Source organism: Contarinia nasturtii, unplaced genomic scaffold (genome assembly GCF_009176525.2).
Source record: "Contarinia nasturtii isolate CC-2019 unplaced genomic scaffold, AAFC_CNas_1.1 Cnas_scaffold_1699, whole genome shotgun sequence".
NCBI classification, from domain to species: Eukaryota; Metazoa; Arthropoda; class Insecta; order Diptera; family Cecidomyiidae; genus Contarinia; species Contarinia nasturtii.
Window position 1 is genome coordinate 2,724,793 of NW_022199032.1, and position 25,562 is coordinate 2,750,354.

Below are 25,562 nucleotides of genomic sequence, written 5' to 3' on the forward strand. Positions count from 1 at the left end.
ATGAAATAGAACATTTCTATTGAGTCACATATTTTCTTCTAAAATAATTCTCCCTGTTGCAATTTATCTATATGGCAGATTTTCTCTATAGCTGAAAACATTTATTGATATCGCTAACGTATGGTATGTCATAAAGTACATGAGGTTATCAGCCAATTGATGAGTGATGAAGATTTTATTCAAAATTCCTATTGAGATTGTGTGAAGCAATGGCGATACTCAATTTCATCATTTATTATATTATTATGAATATTATTTTCTTTAAAAAAAAAAAAACAAAAAACAAAATAACAACATTTGATGTGTTGTAGGATCTGTATAAAAGAAACTGAAATCGATCCGACTTCAGAAAGTTGAAGACGAACTTTAGTTCAACAGTAAAATTCTTGTATTTTGAAAGTTTTTTCTTTCAAAAAATGAGTCATATTTTTAAAATTGTCGTGGTATTGACTTTGCTTGAGTATCACGTGAGAATCTTTATTTGTTTCTGTCTAAAATCACAATTTACCAAAAATATTTACTACTATTTTATGAGTGAAATTGCGTAATAGTTTTCGATTTTCTACTGACAAATATCCATAGCTTTCAGATTGTCAGTTGTTTTGATCTAATTTTATTATTATTGGAAGTCAATAAAGCTTTACTCAAATATTTAATTGAAATTATTTCTAAAAATTCATTTTTATTGTTTAAAAAGGTGTTCCAAAGTGAGGCGGCTCCTTCAAATACGGGTGCCCGGCAATTGACGGTTGTAAAGCCAACCTTCATATCCACAGCGCAATTTGTTGACCGTTGTGCGGTCTCAAAAATGTTCACGCGTTCAAATATGCAATCTCAATTTGCTCGTGCACGTATTAGCTCAATGAACTTGCTATCGCTTAAGGTCAAATCAATGTTACCCAAAACGTTGCACGGACAAACATTCAATCAAAACGCTCGCCGAACACCACGGGGTAAATAAAATCTTCTCCATAGATGATTTCTCTTCATTTCTAACATTTACCGATTTTATATTTACATTTATTTAGGAAAAGAAGTTATCGATGCAGTCAAAAAAAGTAAATATTTCATTGGAATAGATAAAAAATATTGATCGTTTTTTTGGTTCAAACTTTATTTCATTATTTCATTTAGATGATTTAGTCGGTTTGTCAAAGCTCATTGCCGGTCATGTTGATGTAAACGAAAGAGATAATGGCGGGATGACAGCGCTGCATTGGGCGGCCGAACATGGTTATTTATGAACGAAATTAGTTGATATTAGCTTTATTACATTCTAAATTAATTTAATTTAGGTCATATTGAAGCTGCAAAGATGCTCATTGAAAACAATGCCGAAATTGATGCAAGAGATAATTATTTCAACACACCCCTGCATATAGCTGCTAGTTGCGGTAATTTTAATTTAAATAAATGTTCAATTGATGATAATGCGACCGTGTTTTGAATTCAAAAACTTAAGAAGAACTAGAAAGGGAGACAAATTTGAAATAACTTTAATTTCTTCGTTAGATTCTTTGAAGATGATGAAATTTCTTGTTGATCGAGGTGCTTACATCTATGCGCCTAATTTGATGAAAGCATGCCCACTAAAACTATGCACTATAAGCATCGGTATGAACTAATCTACTACCAATATACCTTTTCTGAGTTGAAAAACTGTTTTTTCATTAATAAATTGATTCGTTCCATTTTCTCTATTCGTTTTCTGTTTTCAGAAAATGTCCATTCAAGTTTAATGAAAGCAGCGGAGAAAGGTAATCAATGAAATTGATTTCATGTTTATGCATTTAAATGAATTTTTCCGATCAAAATGAGATCATTCAATTGAAATAGTGGAAACATACATGCGCATTGGATGAGATTTCGAGATGTACCATCCTGCATTCTAGAATTTCAAACAGTGCACATGTATGTGCTCAAAATATCGACTACAATCTATAAATTGTGATGATCTCTATATCGGTTTATAAATAACGTGTCGCTAGACAGGTTACGATCTATAAGGTGAATGATCATTTTCTCCGTAGGCGATAAGCTGTTTCACGCAGTTGAATTAGGTAACATTTTTGTCGAATGAGTTTCTTTTTCGAAATTTATTGAGTAATTGTTGTTAACTAGGTGACTTGAATTTAGTACAGCAGCTCATTGGCCAAGGAGTGAATATTAATTTTGAAAACCAGTATGGAGAAACGGCGCTCACATTGGCTATTTTAAGCGGTAACATTTACAAGCTTCAGTCAATTAAAAAAAAATGTGCGAATAATCCAAAGGATTATTTAGGTCATAAAGAAATCGCTGACTGGCTTGTTAACAATGGTGCTGATGTAAATCTCGAATCTTGCGATGGCACGACTCCAATTGATCTCGCTAAAAATATCGGTAAATTTTATGGCAATTTTTTTTTAAAACAAAATTGTGTTACATTCAAATGTTTTTATCAAGGTATGTCACTTCCTCTTTCCAAAACGCCCAATTGGATATCAATAATAACATCTGCGCGGAATACAATTAACAAATGGCTTGTTAACAATCCGGCAAAGGAAAAAATTAAAGCGGCACAAAAACAAAATGGTATGCAAATATATCATTTAATCAAAGAATTTTCTTCATACAAATCATGATGGTTCATTGGAACTTCCTTGAAAATCAGAAAATCGAATTGAACGATCGTATTTCCATTTCAAATCTCTTGATCTCAGGGCACGATTTAACTTGGATTGCCTATCATCGCCTTAACGATATTATCTCGTTTCTGAACTATTTGCGTGCAAAATATCCAAAACTTTGTTCGCTCCACACCATTGGTGAATCGTACGAAGGACGGCCGCTCAAAGTATTGAAGTACGAAATTATTTGTTGCATAATTTAACACAGAAATAGATGAATAAATTTAATTTCTACAGAATATCGAATGACAACAAAAATAATAAAGCAGTTTGGATTGATGGTGGCATTCATGCTCGTGAATGGATTAGCACATCTGCAGTTACTTACATTGCGAATGAATTGCTTAAAAATTGGAATAAACCACATATTCACAATATAAATTGGTATATATTGGCCGTTCACAATCCAGACGGTTACGAGTATTCGCACGAAATTGACCGGCTTTGGCGAAAGAATCGTGCACCGATTGATCAGTGCGATGCCATTGGGATCGATTTGAATCGAAACTTTGATTTTGAATGGGGCAAAGGTGATAGAGTTCGCAATCCAAACGACGATACATACGGTGGAACACAGGCTTTCTCTCAGCCTGAAACATTGGCCGTCAAAAAGTTCATATTTGAAACATCTAAAGACAAATTCAACGCATTCATCAGTTTCCACAATTATGGTCAATACGTAATGTACCCTTCTGACGATGATAAAGATGTAAAACGTGTTGGGAAGGAGGGCGCGAAGGTAAATATTTTTCAATTTTGTCACTGATTTTTCAATAAAAAAAATTGTTATGTTGCAGCGCATGAAAGCGGTAGACAATCGAAATTATAAAGTTGGAACAGGACAGTCGATGTTTAATGCTTTACCGACGGGAGTCGCTAGTGAATGGGCCAAGAGTATTGGCATTAAATACAGCTATACAATTGAATTGCGTGACACAGGACGTTATGGATTCCTTTTGCCACCAAATTTTATCGAAAAAACAGTAAAAGAAGCAAAAGCATTTATTTGGACCGTTTCGGAAACCATTTTTAATGAATTCAAATGAATTTTAATCATTACATGAATTTTCAAATTTTTAAGTGGACATAAAATATCAGGTAACCTAAAAATTATTGAGCCTTTTTTTCATTAAGTTTACAATCAATTTTTTTAATATTTCAAATGAACTTTATCAAACGAAATATATGCCATATTAGTCGATGATCTTCTGCCATTTTGTGGGTATCATCACAGAGACCGAAACAAATGATATTTTGAAAGTCAAAGAAAAAACAAAACCATTAAAGATTGATAAAATTACAGATATATGAATCGATCACCAATCAGAGCGACACGTTTGAGAACTAAAAAACTTGAATTAAAAAGATTTTTTCCATGAATCCGTCTGATTAATTTTTTCTTGCAATAAAACAAGAAAAACAAGTCATTTTTTAGAAATAATATACCAATGCCTAACGAAAAATACACATTTTTTTATTGTTGGTCGATGGAAGTTCCATTGCAAACCTAGGGGAGAGAAACCAATGCTAGTTTTTCTAGTTTATAGCTAATTTACTAGTTTTTAGCTAATTTACTAGTTTATTGCTTGAATAATCTAATAATGCTAATATTCCTTTATGAAATTGCTAGTTTTCTAGTTTTTTGTTCTGTCAAATGACAATCAAATGATTGTACTGACACAATGAAGTATTTTGACGTTTTGTTGTTCAGACATATTTTTATGTGTTTTGAATAAATATACACTTATAATAGTGAAAATTAGTTTAATTATTCTTTTTTAACACAAAATCGTGCATAAAGTACCTGTTTCTTTCAATAGTCGACTTGTAAAATTGATTTGGTCACCAAATCATGGCAGAATATCAAAATGGCGGATCAAATAATTTTTGCTAATTTTTCTAGTTTTTGCTAGTTTTTTTCTAATTTTCCTAGTTTTTACTTGAAATATAAAAAACTAGCTAATGGTTTCCGTCCCCTAGTTGCAAACAATAACCAAAGTACTGAATTCGAAATATAAGAAGCAGCTCGACATACTAATGTATTATACTACTAATTTGATTTTCATTCAAAAACATTCATATAATTTATAGACGATATGTTTTGTAAATTTTTGAAGCATTTTGTTCACTTCTAATTGTGATACGTTTATTGTTTACCTCTCCGTTTGTTCCTAACTACTATTGCAAATATAATGCAACGTATAATCACATAAATTTTTATTACAACACACATTTATACACTCGCATCGTTGTCTCTAGTTCCACATTATCGCCACATTTATGGATCATTTACTTCAATTTTATTACATCTTCGTAAAAGATAGAAGGCGGAAAAATATATGTAAGAAACGAATAAATTCCGTTACAAGATCGATTTGAAAATGACATGCTATATTGTTTGATCTATGTGTCGCGATTACCGCCATACAATATGCAATAAATGTTGCTCTTTCCGCGATGAGTATAGTATAAAAATAAAATTTTCCTTTTAAAAATAACGCAGTTGGTCAATTTGACGTGTATGCATGTGTGGCCATCACTTTATTGAGTGTCACATTTTCACTTTAATGACAGATGGAATGATAGCAATGTTAAATATAAGCCCTCATCTAATTGCAATTTTATTGCATTAGAAATGTTGTAACCAATAAAACTGTCAATCTATTCTTTGCACTGAAGAGCACTTTGAGAAAAATGAATTGTGTTCTTCCGGAAATTATGAAAAACGCTTTAAAAGTTCCCTTTATTCCCGAATTTGTATGTTATTGGCATACATAATAATACTTCTAAATGTATGCATGAACTGGCATTATTTGTTCAATGTGAATCAACAATTCGTCTAACGCATAGAAGCATATGTAAAGAAAATATGTGACTGAAAGCTTTTTCTATATCATGCTTGGGGAAATGTAAATGGATGAATTGCAAAAGGATTCAAAGTTAGAGGAAAAAAAAGAATTTTATTAGCGCTTCATTTAACTTACAATATTTTAGATCCATGTTGTGCTTCTTTTTCTTTTGCTCTTCAAAGTATTAACATTTTTAGAATTTACTTGCACAACAATCCTAGAATCAATATTGCAATTCTTTTGCCAAATCCCCAGTTATCTAAGTGGTATTTTTTTAAATCTAATAAAAGCAAAAAAAGCGCACAAAATATATTGCATTTGAAAGTGCTCGTTTTCAAAATTTCGATACGAATATGGCAAATCATGTGTAAATAAATTTGTTGGATAAATATTCAATGTTGTTGTTTGTGCTCGGGGTGGTCTGTGCAACAACATGTAAAATTTAGTAATTTAATTCCCGATATATCTCCAATAAACTTTAAACATGCATTTATACCAACGCCATAAACCACACAACATTGTTACGCCAAATTGCTTTTGCAAAATTATATAGTGGGAAATTGAGTAATTGCACTATTGCATTCAAACACACGCAACCATATTGTTGGCGATTTTTATTTCTAACCAATATCCATTCTTTACCGTCGTGTCAAACGTCAGATAGTCAAACATGCGCTTCAAGGCGATTTAAATGGATTCTAAAATTACCATCTCACACTATTGGAATTCGTTGATACAAATATTCATTTTGTTTGGTTTTATCGGATTTAAATTTCACGTCCATTCACCTAACAAATGATAAATCTTTAAATCCCATATAGCAAGGAATACGAGACGCACGCTTCCACTATCATCCATACTGGGATGAATAACAGCATTTATTTCAATGCACAAAATCCAAAGCGCACAAAATAAAACTCATCTTCTCTAGTTGAAATTTTGCGTTTCGTTCTTTCACACCTACACATTAAGCAGTGTCTTTGCCCGTTTACTCTTCCGATTGTTGATTGTTGGGTCAGTGTTCAATATTAAATGTATGCATATATATACATGTAACGTGTACACATTATTCGGTATGTTTATTTTTAGAAAATTGTAATTATGGTGTTGGATTTTGTGGTATATTTAATTATTTTCCATCGAAGCGAGCAAGAGATTGAACATGTTCCAAACGAAATACTGAAACTGTCAACACTATACAGGAAACGCTGGTTCGATAAACAGTTTTCAATCAGATTTTACCGAATCGAAATAATCGATCTTGATTGTGTGACTGTGTCGAAAATACACATACATTTTAAACGGTAGTTGGGTTCGATTAGCTGAATAACTATTGAATATGATGACAAGAGATTATAACATGACATTCTTGTTAATTGTTAATTACTCAACATGTAGATATTTAGTGTTCGATGTTTATTCAAAATAGTAATTTACCAACTCGAAATGGATGCGAAGCGATAGAAGAGAATTGGGATGCGGAGAAAGATGGTGGTGGTAGTGCAATGTTTTTAGGATTTTAAATATTCAACACGGCGAGAATTGAAAGGGGAATTTGTTGTCGAGAGGAAAACAATCTATTTATATATTAGTTTGTACAAGATGAAATATGACGAATAAGATCGATGAATGTAGTCGCTGTGGAAAAAAAAAGTCAATTTGACATGTGAGTTATCTTAATCGGGTGGAAAATTTGAATTATTTACAAGTCAAATGAATACGTAGCCATACACGCATATGAACATAAATAGAGATAAGTCATGCCGATACGACCAATTTATCCAATATAAACAATAGACCCATACAGTGTGTGTATTCAGTAAATGGATTCGTCCATTGAATTTCGGCTGCAAAGAGCTTACTACACAATCGACACAATCTATACATAAACACACAAACACACATACACGCAAGTCATAAAAAAATCCTATATATTATTATCGCATAAATTCGCTTCTGAAAGCAGATGATTTACAACAACAATGGAGATTGTGCGAGTGAATTGAAGTGAAAAGATCGTCATTGCCATTGTTAACTTTGTAACTTGATTCATAATTCGTAATAATAAAAAGAGTGGCATAAACGAAGAGACGGAAGAGTGTACGCGAGAAAGACACAGAAAAAGAGATCCATTCAAGTGATGAAAATGTCAAGGATAGCCTTATTTACGCACATATTATTCTTTCTTTATCTTTGGTGGATGCCATAGTAAGTCGATTTTCAACGGAAAAACTTTCGATGCGAATGAAAATTTGAATTTGTCAATCGTACAAAACCCAAATTGAAAAACAAACGAAAAAACGACCGTTTTTTTATTCTTCAATTGAAATACGGATTTGACATTGATCGGACAAAAGTTTTCTATTCTTTTATCGATAAAAGCCATAAATGTGACCTCTATTCTAATTTCAAACTTAAATATTTTTAAACTAATTAAAAGACCAACTACACCCAAATTGGTATTAAGAAAATTGAATGGTTTTGTCTGTGGATGTGTCACTTTATCAAATCGGCCTGTGCAAATGCAACAAAATGACCTTGTGAATGTCTCTGGATTATGAAAGCAAACCATGTCAACACTATTCACTGCAGATATATACATGTTGATGGTTCACATTGCATAACTGAACACTGTAAATATTCGCAAAGTTTTTCGCATATTCCTTTGAATATATACGCAGCGGTATGTTTTTATTTCATTCGCATTCGTGACACTTCGCTTTTTTCGATTTCGTTAAGTTATAAAATGCTTGACACTGATAAATGACGCACCGTATATCTGAACTGGTTTCTTTTCTTTTTTTTGTGTCAAACACACATTTCAACCACCCAAAAAAGGAGAATATTGGAAGGCAAAGCAACAAGAACAAAATCTCGAAGCATAAGCGCCTCTCTAAAGACATGCAAAAGGAAAATTCATAAAAAATTACAGCCGCTTTTTCTTTCAGCAACTTTTTATTTGGTTTTCAGTTTTGAGAGAAAGTGAGCGATGAAAAAAAGAAAATGATTTTCCGCATTTAGTATTTAAGTTGGCTGCTTGGCCTCCACAATGGTTTGAGTAAATAGTTTAAAATGTTGCTCATTCACTCGAAATTTGGCAGCCGTAAATCATTTCTATTTGTATATACAATACAATTTTAACACCACTCAGACGCGCATATATACATATTATTTTTTTTTCTTTCTTCATCTTCCATAAACATGTGGGACAACAACTCTGGTAACGTTTAAATAAATCATTGTGTGTGTGTGTGTTCGTTCGAGTGCGTGCCGGTTTCATTGAGTTTCTGATGTTTTCGCAACTCAGTAACGCAGATAAATCTTATTGTGTGCCGAATGTTTTTCTTTTCGATTTTACGTTCCGTTTCATTTTATTTTCGTATTTTTACACTTTTCGCCCGGTGTTTTTCCTATTGGTGGCTACAAAATGTTGGAACACAATCAAACCAACAACAATATTCATGAATTGTTGTTAGAAGTTTGGCATTCTGATGTGCGTTGATTCAAACAATGGGGTAAAGTTCAATACCCGCAATGTCATATATAAATGTTTCGTTTTCTGCTGCCATCGATGATTTTGATGGTGATGCTGTTATTTGTAATTTATCGTGTGCCTCAGCCAAGAATCTCTTCTGAACATGGTTGGTGGTAGAATGGAAAAGGAGAGAGAGAGAGAGTGGGGGGTAGAAATGAATAAATGAGGCAAAGGTAAATTTGAATGGAATATGAATGACAAACAATCATTTGTCCAGATTTGCTCAGGTAACATTCCCATGCAAATAATATTCATAAATAGGTATAGATGGATACAATTTGGTTGGAATTATGTCACCGCTTTACTGTCATCGTTCTGTTCTGTTTTGAAAATTGTCAAAAAAAAAATATCCACCAGTTTTGATAGACTTTTGCACGTAACACACAATAGACCAATGAATATTCGAAGTGGTGCGAAATCTATGAATTTGATAAATGCAATGACAACATCTCCATTTAATTTATTATCCACTGATAAGGTGTCTATTAAGAATTGTTGATGATGTTGGTGTGAACTCATTAAAAATGTATGATTGAGAAAAATTATTTCTCCATTGTTCGTTTTGATAAGTCAAAATGGTATTGGAGCCATTGAAACATGTTCCATTCTTTGTCCCACCATCACAATCACCATTTCTCTTACAAATTGACACGGTGAATCTACATTGTGAACCAATCAAAAATTATAGGTCGTCGTTAATATGGCTAAATTGAACAAACACACAAAGAGAAGTGATAGAAAGAGAGAAGAACGCGCGTGGCTATCACAGCACAATCCAATCGGTGTCACTGAATCATTTATCATATTTGCATTCGACCGCTTTTATTCTTCTATTGGCGATGAAAATTTATTTGGAAATTGATGCACGCTTCGGAATATAAATCAATTGAAATTTATTCAAATTAGATCGATTTCTTCGTCTAGCCTTCATACTCTGAATGCGTTTTTATAAATCAGCAAAGATGCTGTTTGCAGATGTTTCACATAGTCTGCTACATTATCAAATACTCTTTCTGCAAGATTTGCGGGTTAATGGTTTTTTTTTTTCACGCTTCTTATTTTATTCATTCTTGTTCTCCTTTCACTCTGTTGTCGTATGTTTGCGTCTTTTCATGACACTGTGATGTTTTATCACTTTTGCGATTTATTAATTTCTTTTTGCTGAACAATCAAACAAATACAACATATTTTCAACATCAAAGTCCACCCACCATCGAAATCAACTCTCACCTATTCTAGTGTGTATTTATAATTTAAATTAAGAAGAGAGCAAATATCTCTTCTTTTTTTGCTGTGAAAGCAAACTTTCAATTTTGGAAAAATTCAAGAATACCCCTATTTTACGTAGCAAATAATAGATTGCATGAATTGTGATATATTGACTAAATTGTGATTTCTAGAAAAGGAACGTTCTTCGCTTTGTATACAAGCATTTGAAAGGGAGTTTTCTTTTTGTCTACGTCACCAACTCTTGCATGAATAATAATTGATTAGATGAATATAGAAAAAAATGATGATTTATTTACTTACATGCCAATTAAATTTGTGTTATTCAGTACAATAGAGTTTAGTGGTGAGAGTTTTTTCCATACGCGTAGCACACTTTGTTTGTAGCAGACACAGGATACCTAGCATCACTGGTTTTTTCTCAGGTGCGTGGCGTTGCCCCCCTATTTTGTACCACGACAATTTTTATATAAGAATTTAGTGCTTCGTTGAGACGCTGCATTGGTAATTTTGAAACTAATATCATATGTATCAATAGATATATAGAATTATGCGATTCGACGCTGCGTGCGTCCCTGTGCGAAAATGTCCAATTTGGGTTTCGCTTTTTTTGCGATATTATCGGCTATTTGTGCTTGGTGATTTTAGCAGCCAAATTCACCGGATAGCATTTTTGAAGAGCACAAATTCTGAAATAAAAATTGTCGTGGTAAAAAATAAGGGGGGCCAACGACACGCACCTTTTTCTCGTTTGATTAGACTAACGATTCTTTCTGAAGTGGTTTCATTGTTGTTGGCGGAGCAAAGAAAAAAAATGTGCATTATGTTTGCATAAAAGTATATTTTTGCACAATGCCAATCAATTTGAAGTCGATTTTGCGACTGGATAAACATTATATTTATGACTTTCTCTATCTGAATTCATCATTTTTGTTTGGGTTAAAAAAAGGGAGTTGTCAGTTTCCAAAGGCAATTTCATACAAATGAAAGCTGTAGATACCATTTTTAATATCAAAATTAAATCGTTCACTTCTTTAGATAGAATATTTAAGTTATTTTGATTTCGAAAAAAACAATACACCTATCTTTGGTGGATAAAATGTTTTGTTAATCGAGAAAAGCCCGTATGCACGAATTTGTTTACTTTTGAAATCTAACCGATTTTTGTAGCTGCAGGGCGACTCAAGTCAAAAGTGAAAAGGAATGAATTGTTGGTTTTTGGTTTGCATTTAATCTTTGTGAAGAAATTTTTTCTAAAGATATTTATGCAGCCTTTCGTAACAGTGTCGAATTTGAAAAGCTATGCGCGACATTCAAATCAAACCTTATGAATTATGTATGCGTTCAATCTGCTTCAAAATTATTTCCAATTATTAAATTGAAACCATACAATAATTGAACTTTCGTGAAATTCATTTGCTTGGATTATATTTATTTTCATTATTCACACTTTGTCCATGTGGACTTGAATTGGCTATATGAAAGTGCTTCTTTTCAATCAGACGAAAACACTATAATTTTTCTTGTGCGGGCACCGGGCACACAATATGGTCGGGGTCGATATGAATTGATATCTTGAGCATTTTCTGCAGTCTAGACAAATCGAGACGGTTCGACCGAACGTAGTGATCCCAATCTCATTTATTCATTTACTCTACTTTCTTCTTGAATTATAAACGTGTCAGTTTGTACTGAATGAGCTAATCCAATACTCACTTTATATATGTATTTGTGTGTATGAGCCACAAACCCGACAATACTTTCTACGTCATCAAATAATTCGGAATATCGTACAATTTGCATTCAAGCAACCGTATTGATATAAAGTTTTCAGGTCATTATAGTAAAGGCCTTGTATAAGATTCCAACGAAATATGAGATATCGGCAGGCCATTATAATTCACCGTCTCTATTTCTATATCATACATATGATTCGTATTCTCTTTTTTTGTGTTATCTCTAAAAGAAATTTCACAAGCACTTTCTTTTGTTAAACCATTTTGCGAATAGTCATATAAAACGATAAGATTTCGATAAAACTGCGGAGAGGGAAAGAAGGTGAAACGAAATTCGTGAGCATTTTGGTTTTGAAGACATTTGATTTGGGTTGGCGAAGGCTTGTGAAATCATGAAGGAAATTTATTCCGAAAAAAATACGCTTTAACCCTTAAATTCGAATAGAATTTTAGCCTAAATCGAGTCAAATATTTTGACTTTTGCTTCGATTTGCTATTTATGTGAATCATTTTCAGTTGAACTGGGCTCACAATCAACAAATACAAATCCCAAGCCGATGAAGTATATTAAATCAACAAATAAAAAACTCTTTTTCGTTGCCCCGTTGTATTGAACTTTCTGTTACGAAAAATGGAAAAACGGAGTTTTTGATCGCCCCAATGTGTTTTCAAATGAATACACCGGCATCGAACGAATAAACAGCAAAAAAGAAAAAACAAAAAGAATGAAAGAGAATGTTTGTAGCGTTGCCTTCGTTAAAGGTTTACCCTTCGAAAATCCAAATTATTCATTATCGTTGAATCTTCACCGCAACAACCAAATCACCTTAATTCAATTATTTCGATTAGCCGAAAATCCTGTTTTACAAAATGTTAACATTGCCACTTTTACTTGCAAAGAACAACAATTCCATTCTGGCAGTGAATGAGCTTTTAAATGCCTCTACCTTCTACTGACCTTTCACAGTCATTCACTTTTATGTGGCACGCCTAATAAATGACTTTTTTTTTAAAGTTTCGTTGTATTTATTGGCGATTTTTTTTATGGTAATCTCATTATCGCATTTCAATTATTCGAATTTTGATTGATTATTGACTTGTCGTTGCGTATAGAACATTATCGAATTTATTTGATTTTTTACATTTACCTATTATGAGGCCAAATTGGAAAAAATATAGCAAATTAGATAAACACCAGAGAACCAGTTTGATCAGTCAAAAGAACTAGAACAGTTACAGCTTCTGATTAGGGGTGATACCAAGAGGTGTAATGCGCTCAATAAGCGTAATGCTTTGTTTGCCGAACTTCGTATAGACAGTGCCATCTATATATAGAATGGGATATTATTTCACAAGTTTGAGAATGAGCGCATATGTTCATCCAATCCAAAAATTGTTGAAAAATAATTTAATAAATTGTTTCATTTTTTTGTTTTGAAAGTGAAGTTAGCACAATTAGCATTAGATAATTTCTATTTAAAAAAAACATAAATTTATATGCGTTTTAATTTAACTTAAAAAGCCTCGGGTGTAGAGTGTGTAGATCTTGTAGAAATGATTTTGTTAAAATCTCCATACGTAAACTCATAAGTGTGAGTGTGACATTTGACAGATAGATACAAAACGTAATGTTATTGTTCTCTTACATACTTGTCATACACTCGTGCGAATTATTCTGTTCTGTTAAGTTCGTTTATTCCGTTCATTTATTTTATTTATATTCTTAATCTGGCAATCACATCGCAAAATTGCGTAAAAATGGCAGATTCTATTAACAGTTTTATTGATCTTGACACCGGTTGTATAAAATATCCTGATGGAGACTTTACTTTTATATTAAACTTTATTCTGTTTAGTTCGCCAAAAGATAGAGTGAGGGCGTTAGTGTGACAGATTTCATATAAAAAAGCTACTGTATTAGAGATCTTGTGATACCCACAAAACTTAATAAATTTCGAAAAGTGAACACCTTTTTTGGTCATCCCGTTTTCAAATTATCGCTCTAGATTTTTCGAAAAGAAATGGGATTCCCAGATAAATATCAAATCAATAACTTAAGCATAATTATTTTTATTGAATATAAACAAAAATCAACTGAAAATTATAAAAAGCAACATTTATTCGGAGCAAAATTTTCAAAAATATTGCCATTGACTCCATAGTTTTCTTTAATTATGTCAGCCCCCTTTTCGCCAACCATCATCGATACGGCGTTTGTATTGGCATTTATTGGCACTGGAATAAAGACTTTTTTGCTCTGGAACTTGAGACATTTCATTGGAAGGATCTTGAAGTGAGTTATCGAATGGTGCTAATTTAATTCACAGCACACATGTGTGTAAACTTCATTTCTGAGCCGATTTATATGGAAAATCAATCATTTTTCATATAGAAAAATATCGATATTTCAATGACCAATTCCGGCGAAAATTTGTACTACACCCAAAGAGTTAGCAAGTGGGAAATTAGGATTGGACCTTAATTCACCAAATTCAGGCCATTATCACGATCCATGATAAATCTGTTGAGGCAACTATACTATAGAAATGGCAATTATACTTTAAATTAATGATTAAACTGTCACGTGAAATAATTTCAGTCCATTCTTTTCACTATTTTCGTTTTCAAACCAATGAAGCTACTGAGCTAGCGGCATAAGGAAATGAGAAAATGAACAAAAAAAGCACTAAAGACATCTATTTTGCCAAGACAGTCTTATCATTAAAAATGTTCTCTACACAGCTTGTTTAAGTTTGCTTTACAAAATCGGCAAACTTGCCGTGACAGCAAAAGTGCATATTGTATATTATCAAAAGTGGCCACACCGAAGTCATTATGACCGATGAGAACGGTTGTGACAACCCAAATAACAAATGAAGATACCAATTTTATAAGATTGAATGTAGCATGCTCAAAGGAATATTCTGCTGTTGCTGTAATCTCTAAAAATAATGGTCATTAACTTTTGAAACAAGTTTCTCCAGAGTCCCCCAAACTACAAAAAAAAAAAAATTAAATCGATTTATTCAATTAAATATCAACTAATGAGTGGTATAGCATAACCATGTTATGCACTCAATGCGTCCAATTTAGAGGAGAAAAAGTTCGTTCGAAGTGCCTTATTCAATGTATGTGCAGTGACCTTCACTCAATCACGGCGTCTTAATTACAACATTTGCTTAAGAAAGTTTTTCTGTACATGTTAAGTAAAACCCGTTTATGATTTTAACCGTTTATTTTGTCTGTTGAAGAATCCTTCACATCTTTTTTTATCTCTTTTATTTAAAAAAAAAAGTACATAAAAAATTAACGCGCACTAGCTTTGAATTGAACAAAATAATGTCTATGAAAAATGTTTTCAAATCCAAAAAAGTTGTTTTTTAGCCAACAAGACTTTTTAGAACATTTGGTGGAACTCGACGTCTTGGAACTGCTTCAACTTCAGTGATAATTCCATTGTTATCGATAGTGTATTTAATATAATATCTATATCCATCATCGCCATCAAAAAAATATAGGCCAATAACAGCCGTTTCTTCTTTGTCCGTTCCCTTATTTCGGACTTCAAGCGTTTCCTCACGAATGACCAAGCCAGGTACCGCTAACCTGAAGTAAATAACAAAGTTAAATTATTTTCATGAATATTTTTTCATCATTTCTATTCTACCTGTATGTATATCCAGTGTCTGTTGGTGTGTATTCGTAAGAGGTGATTTCTGGTTGAATTGGCGGAAGATATGACATTTCTGACGATGATGATTGTGATGGTGTAATGGTTTCAAGTGGTGCCGATTGAACCACAACCATGGCCATAAATATCATGGAAAACTAAAAATAATATTTACTTTTTTATTTGAGTAAAAGTTTTCAACAAGAACACATCTTAAAGTTTGACAACACTTACAAAATGATATTTCATTTTTGATAAGTTTCTACCAAATACACATCAACTGATTGTAACAACGACTGTCGCTCTTGAAATACGATACAGTATGAGAAGTCGACACAAACAATCACAACAAGTGAGCCAATATCAAAAATTGGAATTTAATACAAAGGCAAGATGAAACAAAAAAGACACGAATATCATGCCGAAATATTAAGAAGCAAAATCGATTCGATCGAAGAAAAACAGGTTTTGTCATAGGTCATACAGTTTGTTTGCACGAATATTCTGAGATCACATGATAAACACTACTAGACTTAGTCTGGTCGACTAGAAGACCAGTCTTATTGGCAGTCGACACACAATTGCATGGTCACAAAATTGCCTCGTCTTGGTGAGATACTTGTTAATTTTTTTTGTATTAAAATAAATTCTTACTCTTTTTTTATTGTGTTTCTTTATTATAATCAATTTTTTTTCTATCTACCCGAAAAAATGTCGAAAGAAGAGACGCACGATAAAATGACACTTTCGAGACAATGTCGTGTTCTGTCATGTATTTTGAATTATTTTTATTTTATAGTGTCTACTAAACGCAGATTTGCATATAGATTCTTATAAATATGTAAATTTATTTGCGGTCCCATTGTACGGTACGAATCGGATTCACATAAAATAAATCAATTTGCACAAATCTGGATATTTTTGAATAGCTTTTCTGCAACGTGCGACATGATTTTTCTATAAAATCTATTGTGCATTTTTCTCTGAAAACAAATTCTATAAATATGTTTGATGTTTTTTTTTTTTTAATTTCAAACATTGTAAGTTCTTTGATCGATTCGAATACTTTTACCTCTTAAACTCGATGAATGTTGAATTGTAGAAGATGCATCAATGAGTGAAATCTGTTAATGCAGACGAAGCAAAGCTGTGTGACGTTCAATCTCATCCGAAATTATTTCGAACGAGTCACAGTTGAATGACATCCAAAATTAGCGGAAATGGAATATTGTATGTGTGCGACACTAACAAAACGTGAACTGCATCTTAAATGCGACGAAGCGTTCCATTTGAATTTTTTCTCCGTGGTCCTTTTGCCGTACTGTATGCTGTGTTGGCTTCCTTCGAAAGTTAGTCTCTTACTTTTATGTGAGTAGTGCTTAAAATAATTTGCTTCATACAGACAAAACGAAAATCGTATATAATACAGGGTGTTGAAGATGATTTTGAAAGGTATTTGAAAGTTTTGATCATTTTAATTTGTTTAATGCTTAAAATGTGCCTCAGAAATGTAAGAAAAGTGTCACGTTTTGCCACTTGTTGTCATTCATTGCATTGAAACTTAAGAATGCACAGCATGATATGAAAAGTGGTTCGTTTGTGATTAACGTCTCCCATTTTGAGCAGAAAGAAAAAAGAAAACGAATTTTGGAAACACCATGTGTATTACACACTATTCGAGTTAGAATGGCCACGAAAATCGTATCCATTAAGCTTTACGTGAGTGCCGAAGCATGCAAAAAGCAATTTTTCCAAATCACATGGAATTGAGTTTATCAAATGCAATTTGAATTTGTAGCATCTTTCGAAATTCGTTTCGCTTTCATTACATTCGATTTGGTATTTATTTGTGTGATTTGTTCGTTGCGCTGCCGTTTTTATGTTTGAATGCTGAAATTCGTGTGACATTTGTCGCTGTAACTGTTGACGCTTTTATTTTTGCTTTGTATATTTGTGGGTATGTGTGTGTGTGTGTGAATGTGCTGACTGAAAATTATTGGGTCAAGGAACATTAACTTGTAGGAAATGCTGGTAGCGCACTGGGTTCTTGCTCTGCTAGTTTATCCACACAACAATTAAATCGAGAATGTTAAGATAAATAATGTTCATCATCAACGCTCGTTCGTCATGGGAGTTCTTTTGGTGGGCGAACAGAAGAGGGGTCGAGACTTTCACGATCAAATACAATGCAAAAAGTATTTGAACCACATTAATCTGACCAAATTTTATTTCGGGTCACACAATTGGAATGGATGGAGTACAAACAAAATATAATTCAATTGACCCTCAATCATACTGTTTATTTGTGTGTCATCATCTTTCATTTGTTATCGTGCACAAACACCATTTCTATGATAAATAAGATAAAAGCAAACAAAAACACACGGTGGAGCACTGAACGACACCACATAAAGGTGAAAATAAATAACGTGTAAAATGCGAATGGAAAAATCGATGTCATTTTGCTGGAAATGGAATGGCAGTTTTCACATTCAATGAAAAACCACAAAGAAGATGGTCTTTAAAAATGAAGAGCCCGGCATGCACAAAGAAGAAAGTCATAATAAACCAAATTGAGATTGAATGAATCAATGAATTATGTTATTTATTGCATCACCTACGAAAATAAAATGGTTGTTGTTCCATACGTATAAATATTTATTTAAAGGGGCTTCCTTCAAACAGACACCGGCAATAGATTTAGGCGATGAACATTTTGACATAATTTTTATCACACGAACACATTTTATAAACGACTAAAAGTGTCGTCAGAGACGCGCGCTTGCTGCTTTCTCTCTCTCTCTCTCATCTTTTTTTCTTCGTCGTATACATCAAGTTTTTTGTGTGCTTCGATCAATGCAATACGTGTGTATGCGCAACAAATGCCTAAACATTATGAATATTATGTGTTTGTTAAAAAAAACATACAGCCGCCGCTATTACCCGCCTGTTTTTTCCGCACTCCTTCGATGTGTGATGCAAAAAAAAGAGAAGAAGAGACGACCTGTTACGGAAGCAAATGTATTTTTTGTTATTCTATCTTCATTCGTTTCTTTATATTTCCATTCTATTTGATTCATCTCTTTTTTTTCGTATGTCTCCTTTTAGACAAAGTTTTCTTGGCGGTGTCATTTATTTTGTGTATGTTATTTTCTGCACTTATTACTTTTCGTGCATATTCGACGTAGGTTCGTGTCTCACTCTGCTGGATTGTGTGCAAATTTTTTTTAATGGCTTTCAAGACTCGTCGCGTTATTCTTCTTTTTTTCTTCACCAAAACGAGATTTGGCACTAGATTGAAAAAAAGAAGACAATTTAAAATAAACACACACACAAACAAAAGATAACATATATAAATGTATTTGACATGAACAAAAAATGCGAAATCATAACGCGTATTGCAAAAGAAAAAGACTTAATGTTACAAATGTGAATTTTCCGAAGGCTGAGAAAATGGCGAGAGAACCGAACGGCATTCACTCCAATGCCATCGTGTATTAAGCGTTTTTAATTCGCAATATATTTTTGCGTTTACAGTGAGTATAATATCCATGGAGGAAATTGCACGCAATATTCGAATACCAAATAAATATGAGTCAAACTTTTGTGTGTTTGTCAATCATTTAGATAAAAAAAAGAAATGCGTATCGCCCGTTTGGATTCAATTCAACTGGTTTTGATGACAGTTTTATAATTGGAAATTATCTGAATTCATATACATTAAATGACATATATTTTTTTATCGAACAAAATATTTTAATACATGTCAGTCGGTGACAAGCGACTCAACACATTTTATAACATACAATAGCACGCATTTCATATTAAACCGGAGCATATCATGCCAATGCATTCGTCAAAGCTACATGCTTTCGTTCTAATTCTCTTTCTCTTTATCACTCTATGCGAACGTATTCAAAGTAAGGAATTTTGCTTATTAAACGTATTTGCTCATTTTCATCATAACCATTTCATGTTTGATCTAATGTACACACATAATGACACATACATTTGCTTCAACTCATAAAATTTACGATAAGCTCATCCTTATGAAAACTTACCCACCTGGTTAAAATTCATTGAAATTATGTGGATGTACGGTGCGGGTATTAAGCAACATCTACTATCAGATTTTATTGGAAATATCTGTTGGCAACAAACTCATTCATGCTCACCGCTCTATTTCAATTTCTTTTTTTCTACTTTTCCGGGCACATGAGGGTTATAGGTATTGTACTGAAATCATCACAAAAAAATAAATAATTAATACTATCTTCTAATTTACTTCTTACATTTCTTTCGAATTGGGTCGTTCTTGGGTCTTCCTTATTTGGTCCCCAGTCTAGTTTTAGAAGTAATTCAGTGCGTTTCATTGAATCTAAAACCGGTCTCAACATGGATAATTTTATTTTATTTCGAATTCCCATTTTTTTCAATCAAATCATTTCAGAGTTACTTATTAGTTAGTGTAAAATTATATGAAAAAGAAACACAACGACCAAATGTGATTTTTTATGCACTTTCTATGTAAAATCATGGATGCAAATTTTTCGCTCTCCTGGTCAAATGGATAGGTACAAAACTTTTGATGTTTGTGTATTCATATAATAGATTTTGAAATAATTGCAAAGATTATGCCCTGGTAGAGTCGGTTTCCATACATTTCAAAAGAACTTCTGGTCTGTAAATGAATCAGCTTTTTCAACAATGCGGAAAAGTTAGCTGTACGAATGTAAACCCTCTTACTATCTTTTATTCTTATCTCTATCTGACTCTCTTTGCTTTTGCAAAATGTTTGAAATGAGAACATTGATTAAAATGATTCCATTTTCGTTTCATTGACGCGTTGTTTGCTTTGCATCGCTTTAAAAATATTCAAATGATGATATAGAAGATTTTATTTGTTTTATACGATTTCGGTGATCAATGTGCCAGCGTAAGCACTCAAATACATTTTCCCTTTTTCACTCATCCCATCTATCTACTGTCATACGTTCATATATATATTAGCGTACATCATACACCATACATGTTCACATGAAAGCGCTGAACATTTGATGGCAGCTCAAAAATGTGATATTAAACTTGAATAAAATTTGTTATGGATTTCTCGATGACACGAATACGTCCTAGAGTTTTATTTCAGGCCTAATAAACCTCAGCATAATGCCATGAAAAATGTATTTTTGTGGATTTGCGCGCTAAAAAAAGAAGAGAGAGAGAGAATTGCCAGCAATTTTAGTGGATTTTCGTATGAAAAATGGTGTGAGAGAGTGAGATATTTACGAATTTATGGCGTAAAACTGGGTCAAAAGTAAACTAAAATTTGACACTTTTTATTTGTACTGAAGATTGTTAGATTACCCTACGGATGTATTTTGTACTTTGCATATCTTAATTGCTATAAAAAAGAGCTTATAGTCTACACACAATACACACATGCATGCATGGATAACAATAATAATGGATAACAGATAAGGCAGCATTCAATGTTGGGCCACTTATATGCATTGAATGTTATAATACGACATACGTATATTTACATCGATTCATTTGAAAGAAGGTAGAAAGGACGAGAAAATCGGTAAGTTACTTAGTCTTCGAGAAACAATGAATCCTTTATAAAGTTATTAGAATAGCATAATATTCAGTCAATGTGGATCAACGTAATCTTACTCCAAAGGCAAAGACGAATAAACATTCTACCTACACTCAACCACAGGCTCTCGTACGCCCAAACACACAACATACGCTCTGCCTAACGGGGACCGAATTAAACAATATATTTAATTCGCAGACCTGTCAGAATAGCCACAAAGGGACGACTTTCTTTACAAAATACAGTTTATAGAAATTTATTCGTCGAAACGACGAGAGTGAGAGCGAAAAAAAACCGTGCGTGTTTTGTTCACATCCTTAACTGTAATTTATGTCTTTTCATCGTCAGTTTTGGCAAATGAAAAAATCAATTTGTTTAGATTATACGTATCACATAATTAAGCTACTCATGATGTTACAATGCGCATCCTTTGGGGGAGATTTTACGTTCTCTTTTTTTGGCATTCCCTTTTTATTTTGCTATTTTGCGTGAATGAAACGTTTCAAGTTGAAAATGGAGATGGTGAAAATCGACTTTTCCCATGAGCTGTTTGGCTATGAATGCAAGGGATGAACAATAGAACGGAAACATTTCTTAATTCATAATATTTTGGTATCGTCGCTGTGATAGGAGTTTCGATAAACACAAACACACATACAAACAACACAAACGAAGATAAAATAATCCAAATAAGTATTGGATCTGTTGAAAATATAAAAGCAAGCTTTTTCTCTATTCAATATTCTCAATTGATAAAGAAAGGAAAAAAATGACATATAAAAACAACCCATTCGAATATTCTTCATTATGTCGATAAATCCTATTCTCTCCGATAAGTTCGCGAAATACGACAAAATGGATGATTTACACTTTTTTGCACGCACTTTTAATTGTAATGTTATCGCTTTTTATTTCTTGGCTTTTGTCTCGAACTTTTCACAAGTGCACCAGATGCCATAGAAAAGCTGATAAATTACATCAATAGACTCGCAGACAAAAACTTGAGGCCGCCAATTGCGCACACAGCAATTCATTCATCAAAATAGACAAAGTTTTTGTATGAGTGTGCGCGCTTTTTTTCTTCTTCTTCCTTTTTCTATTGAAAATATTTTGTTGCTTTTTATTTCCTTTCATGAGATGCAAAAGCAGAAAAAAATATATGAAATATTTATTAAATGGTATTGATAACGCATAATTAAGCGTTACCCGAGAGGAAGCCTCTTCCGCGCCAATGAATCATGAAATCTTTCTCTCTCTACCTCTCTTTAATTTTTTCCATTCACACACAAAACTATCAAAATGAATCTGATGATTTTCGCCTCTGTAAACAGATTAGTTGCAGATCAAAAGTAATCCTTTAACAACAGCAACAACCGTAAACAACGAGTAAAAAAATGTTGTTGAATGACCATCATTAGCATGTTCACCGCTTATGCGCGAATCGCAAAAAAAGTGTAACGTGCCCCATGAAGAAATGTTGTTGGCATATCGCAGCCGGTGGTGCGTAAGCCGATAATGTAATTTAAAATAATTTATTGGTATTGGGTGTGATGAAATAAAACCAATGTTGGTCGCTTCCATGTCTATCGTTCTCGTAATTGATTTTGAAAATCCACAATTTCAAAAAGGAATACTGTGTCGCATGCAATAACGGATTCACATGTCATTTGCATAACGCATGTGTTATTTTAGACCATTTAGCTCGTTCATTACATTTTTTCCCAGTTTTTTTGTTGTTGTTGTTCGTTGCAATTTTTATGAGGCATGGCTTTCATCCTTTTCTCATTTACTTTATGGACTCGCCGCGCTCCAAAGTTTAACTATTAAATTTGCATTCATCACATTCAAATTGCTTCAATAGCATAGTCGGTGATCGTGCATTGTGCGTCTGTTATATTTCTTCAAGCATGCTGAGGTCGTTTTTCAGCTTGTTCGGTTTCTTTTGTTCTTACTCATACATTTTCTGTCTAATTTTTCTTTTTTGCGGGCCACGAGATAAATTGCCATTGTTATATTCTTGGATTTTTCTTCGTAGATTACGGTTTTTTTTTTTGGTTCTGCCCTTTCTGTTGCTTCTCTTGCATTTGCTTCTTTGTTTAGCTCACCGCCAACCGTGGAAAATGTGTAAAACAACCAATCTAAACGATAGCAAAACAGAGTCGGTGTAAGAAGAAAAGCGAAGAAACGAACAAACGAAAAAAAGCACGATGAAAAAGTGTTAAAAATGTTGGATGGCACCAGTCATGAAAATCGGTTCGAAATTGGTGTTATGCTTGTGCAAAGGCAATCAGACGGGACATGGAAAAAATACATACATTAGGCAGCATGACACATTTGGTTCATGTGATACCAAAACGGAAAAGTGTACGACAAAAAAAGCGGTCGGTATCGATATCGAGACGAAGGACAAAGTGTATTGCAAGTGTTGTAAAAGAAGGCGAATCCAAAGAAAACGATGCGAAAAATGTTGAACAAAAAAGAGAGAATAAAACCATTAGGCTTTTATAGATGACGATTATTTGTGATTTTTATTAGCAATGAGCAATGAAAAAGCATATGCACGCCATTGAAGTGCAGAATTTTATGTCAAACATATATAATATAACACCTCCCCTCTCTATCTCTCTACACACATTTCATCATATCGCCTTAAATTTATACGATGAAAAAAGAATGCTCAATGTGTGCGCGCGCGTGCCTGTGTGTAAAGTGTTCGCATTTTATTCAAGCACATTTGCAGCAAATAGAAATATTACGATTTTCTGCTTATTCCTATCACATTTTCGCTCCTACTTATTGGATTTGGAATAGCGCTAAATCAAAGGTTAATCCATGATTCACATCTGTGAACAGGGTTTTTCATAGATACGAAATTTGTATCTAGATAAGATAAAGATTTTCAGTATTTCAAAAAATTAAAAAGATAAGATAAAGATAAGATATCTTGAATATCTATCTTTTCTTAAATCTATCTATTATTTTTAGATATTTTTCGCGACGATTAACTACAAATAAAAAACCAAAATATTCTGTTTCCTTTCGTCGTTTTATTTTTCAAATATTTTACGATTGTGTTTTAAAAGTAAAATGCGCTCGAAATTCGTTGATAAAATTCGATTTCTTTGTGGCGTGAATATCAATTTGGATTGATTGAAAATACGCTCGACTACACCTGAGCAGGGTTTTTCATAGATACGTATCTATCTATATCTATAAAAGATATCGTAGATAGATAAAATCTAATATCTATCTAACTGCTATATTAATAATTTAGATACGCCTAATTTTTGAAACACTTTTCATAACTAAAGCCACAAAAAATTTGGATTTTTGTATGGTAGCCATGTCTGTAGAGTAGATTCAGCAATGTAGCAAAGAATAAAAAAGAAAGAATTTGTGTATATGTGTATATAAGCTAAGAAATACAAACATGATTCGTTCGCTGTCGAACAAAAGTGTGGTTTCTGAAGATGAAATCAACACATTTTATAACAGCACAAAAGGTGGCGTTGATCATTCAGATCAACTGTGTCATAGCTATTCATGTCAACGAGGCAAAAATCGTTGGCCTTTCTTCATAAACTTGATCAATGTATATGGACTCCACATTGTGGAGTCGCTGCGTTCATTGTTTATAATGCAAGAAATGGAATTACACGATAATTTTGTTCGTTTCATAGACTTTTCATACATTTTGTATGTATTATTTGGGCGGTCCAATGGACCGACTCTATCCGTTCAAGTTTTTTTTAACTCTATACCTAGGAGGGTTAAGGGTATCTCTCATACAAAATATTCGTTTTTGGGCCAAAAATTGAAATATTTGTATATATCTATCTTTTCTCTAATGATATTTTTCGGTAAAGATAGATAGATATGAGGCGTATCTAAATTATTAATATAGCAGTTAGATAGATATTAGATTTTATCTATCTACGATATCTTTTATAGATATAGATAGATACGTATCTATGAAAAACCCTGTCTGTGAATGGTACCTTTCGCATTTAAATTATGAATTGATGAAATCGTCACAATCAATCATACATGTGCTGTGTGAATGAATATTATGCTGGCAAAAATAAACACAGACAAACTCACACAATGCTTGCATAAAAAAAGTTATGGATCATTTTGAATGTAAAATCCATGCAACTTTATGAAGATGCTTTTATAAAAAAAGGAATTTGAAACCGATTTGAAAATTTGAAATATTTATTTAAGTAAGTATTTACGTACTTAGTGAAATGAATGTAATGCGTACATTGCATAAATAT

At 32.9% G+C, this 25,562-nt stretch overlaps 2 protein-coding genes across 2 annotated transcripts; one reads left to right on the plus strand and one right to left on the minus strand.

The window, feature by feature from the left end:
- The first annotated feature begins 362 nt into the window (after positions 1 to 362).
- Positions 363 to 4,097, plus strand: LOC116346984 (mast cell carboxypeptidase A-like). Its single transcript, XM_031777338.1, has 15 exons — positions 363 to 467; positions 698 to 953; positions 1,029 to 1,058; positions 1,135 to 1,233; positions 1,296 to 1,394; positions 1,513 to 1,614; positions 1,719 to 1,757; positions 2,031 to 2,060; positions 2,122 to 2,220; positions 2,284 to 2,382; positions 2,446 to 2,574; positions 2,703 to 2,844; positions 2,907 to 3,408; positions 3,467 to 3,767; positions 3,867 to 4,097. The coding sequence occupies exons 1-14, from the start codon at positions 417 to 419 to the stop codon at positions 3,713 to 3,715; spliced, it is 1,926 nt and encodes a 641-aa protein (XP_031633198.1). The 5' UTR covers positions 363 to 416; the 3' UTR covers positions 3,716 to 3,767; positions 3,867 to 4,097.
- An 11,139-nt stretch (positions 4,098 to 15,236) lies between these two features.
- LOC116347087 lies at positions 15,237 to 16,040 on the minus strand. Its single transcript, XM_031777504.1, has 3 exons — positions 15,921 to 16,040; positions 15,684 to 15,844; positions 15,237 to 15,622 (listed from the first exon to the last, which is right to left on the minus strand). Exons 1-3 carry the CDS (start codon positions 15,933 to 15,935, stop codon positions 15,397 to 15,399), a joined length of 402 nt encoding a protein of 133 aa, XP_031633364.1. The 5' UTR covers positions 15,936 to 16,040; the 3' UTR covers positions 15,237 to 15,396.
- Positions 16,041 to 25,562: the final 9,522 nt, after the last annotated feature.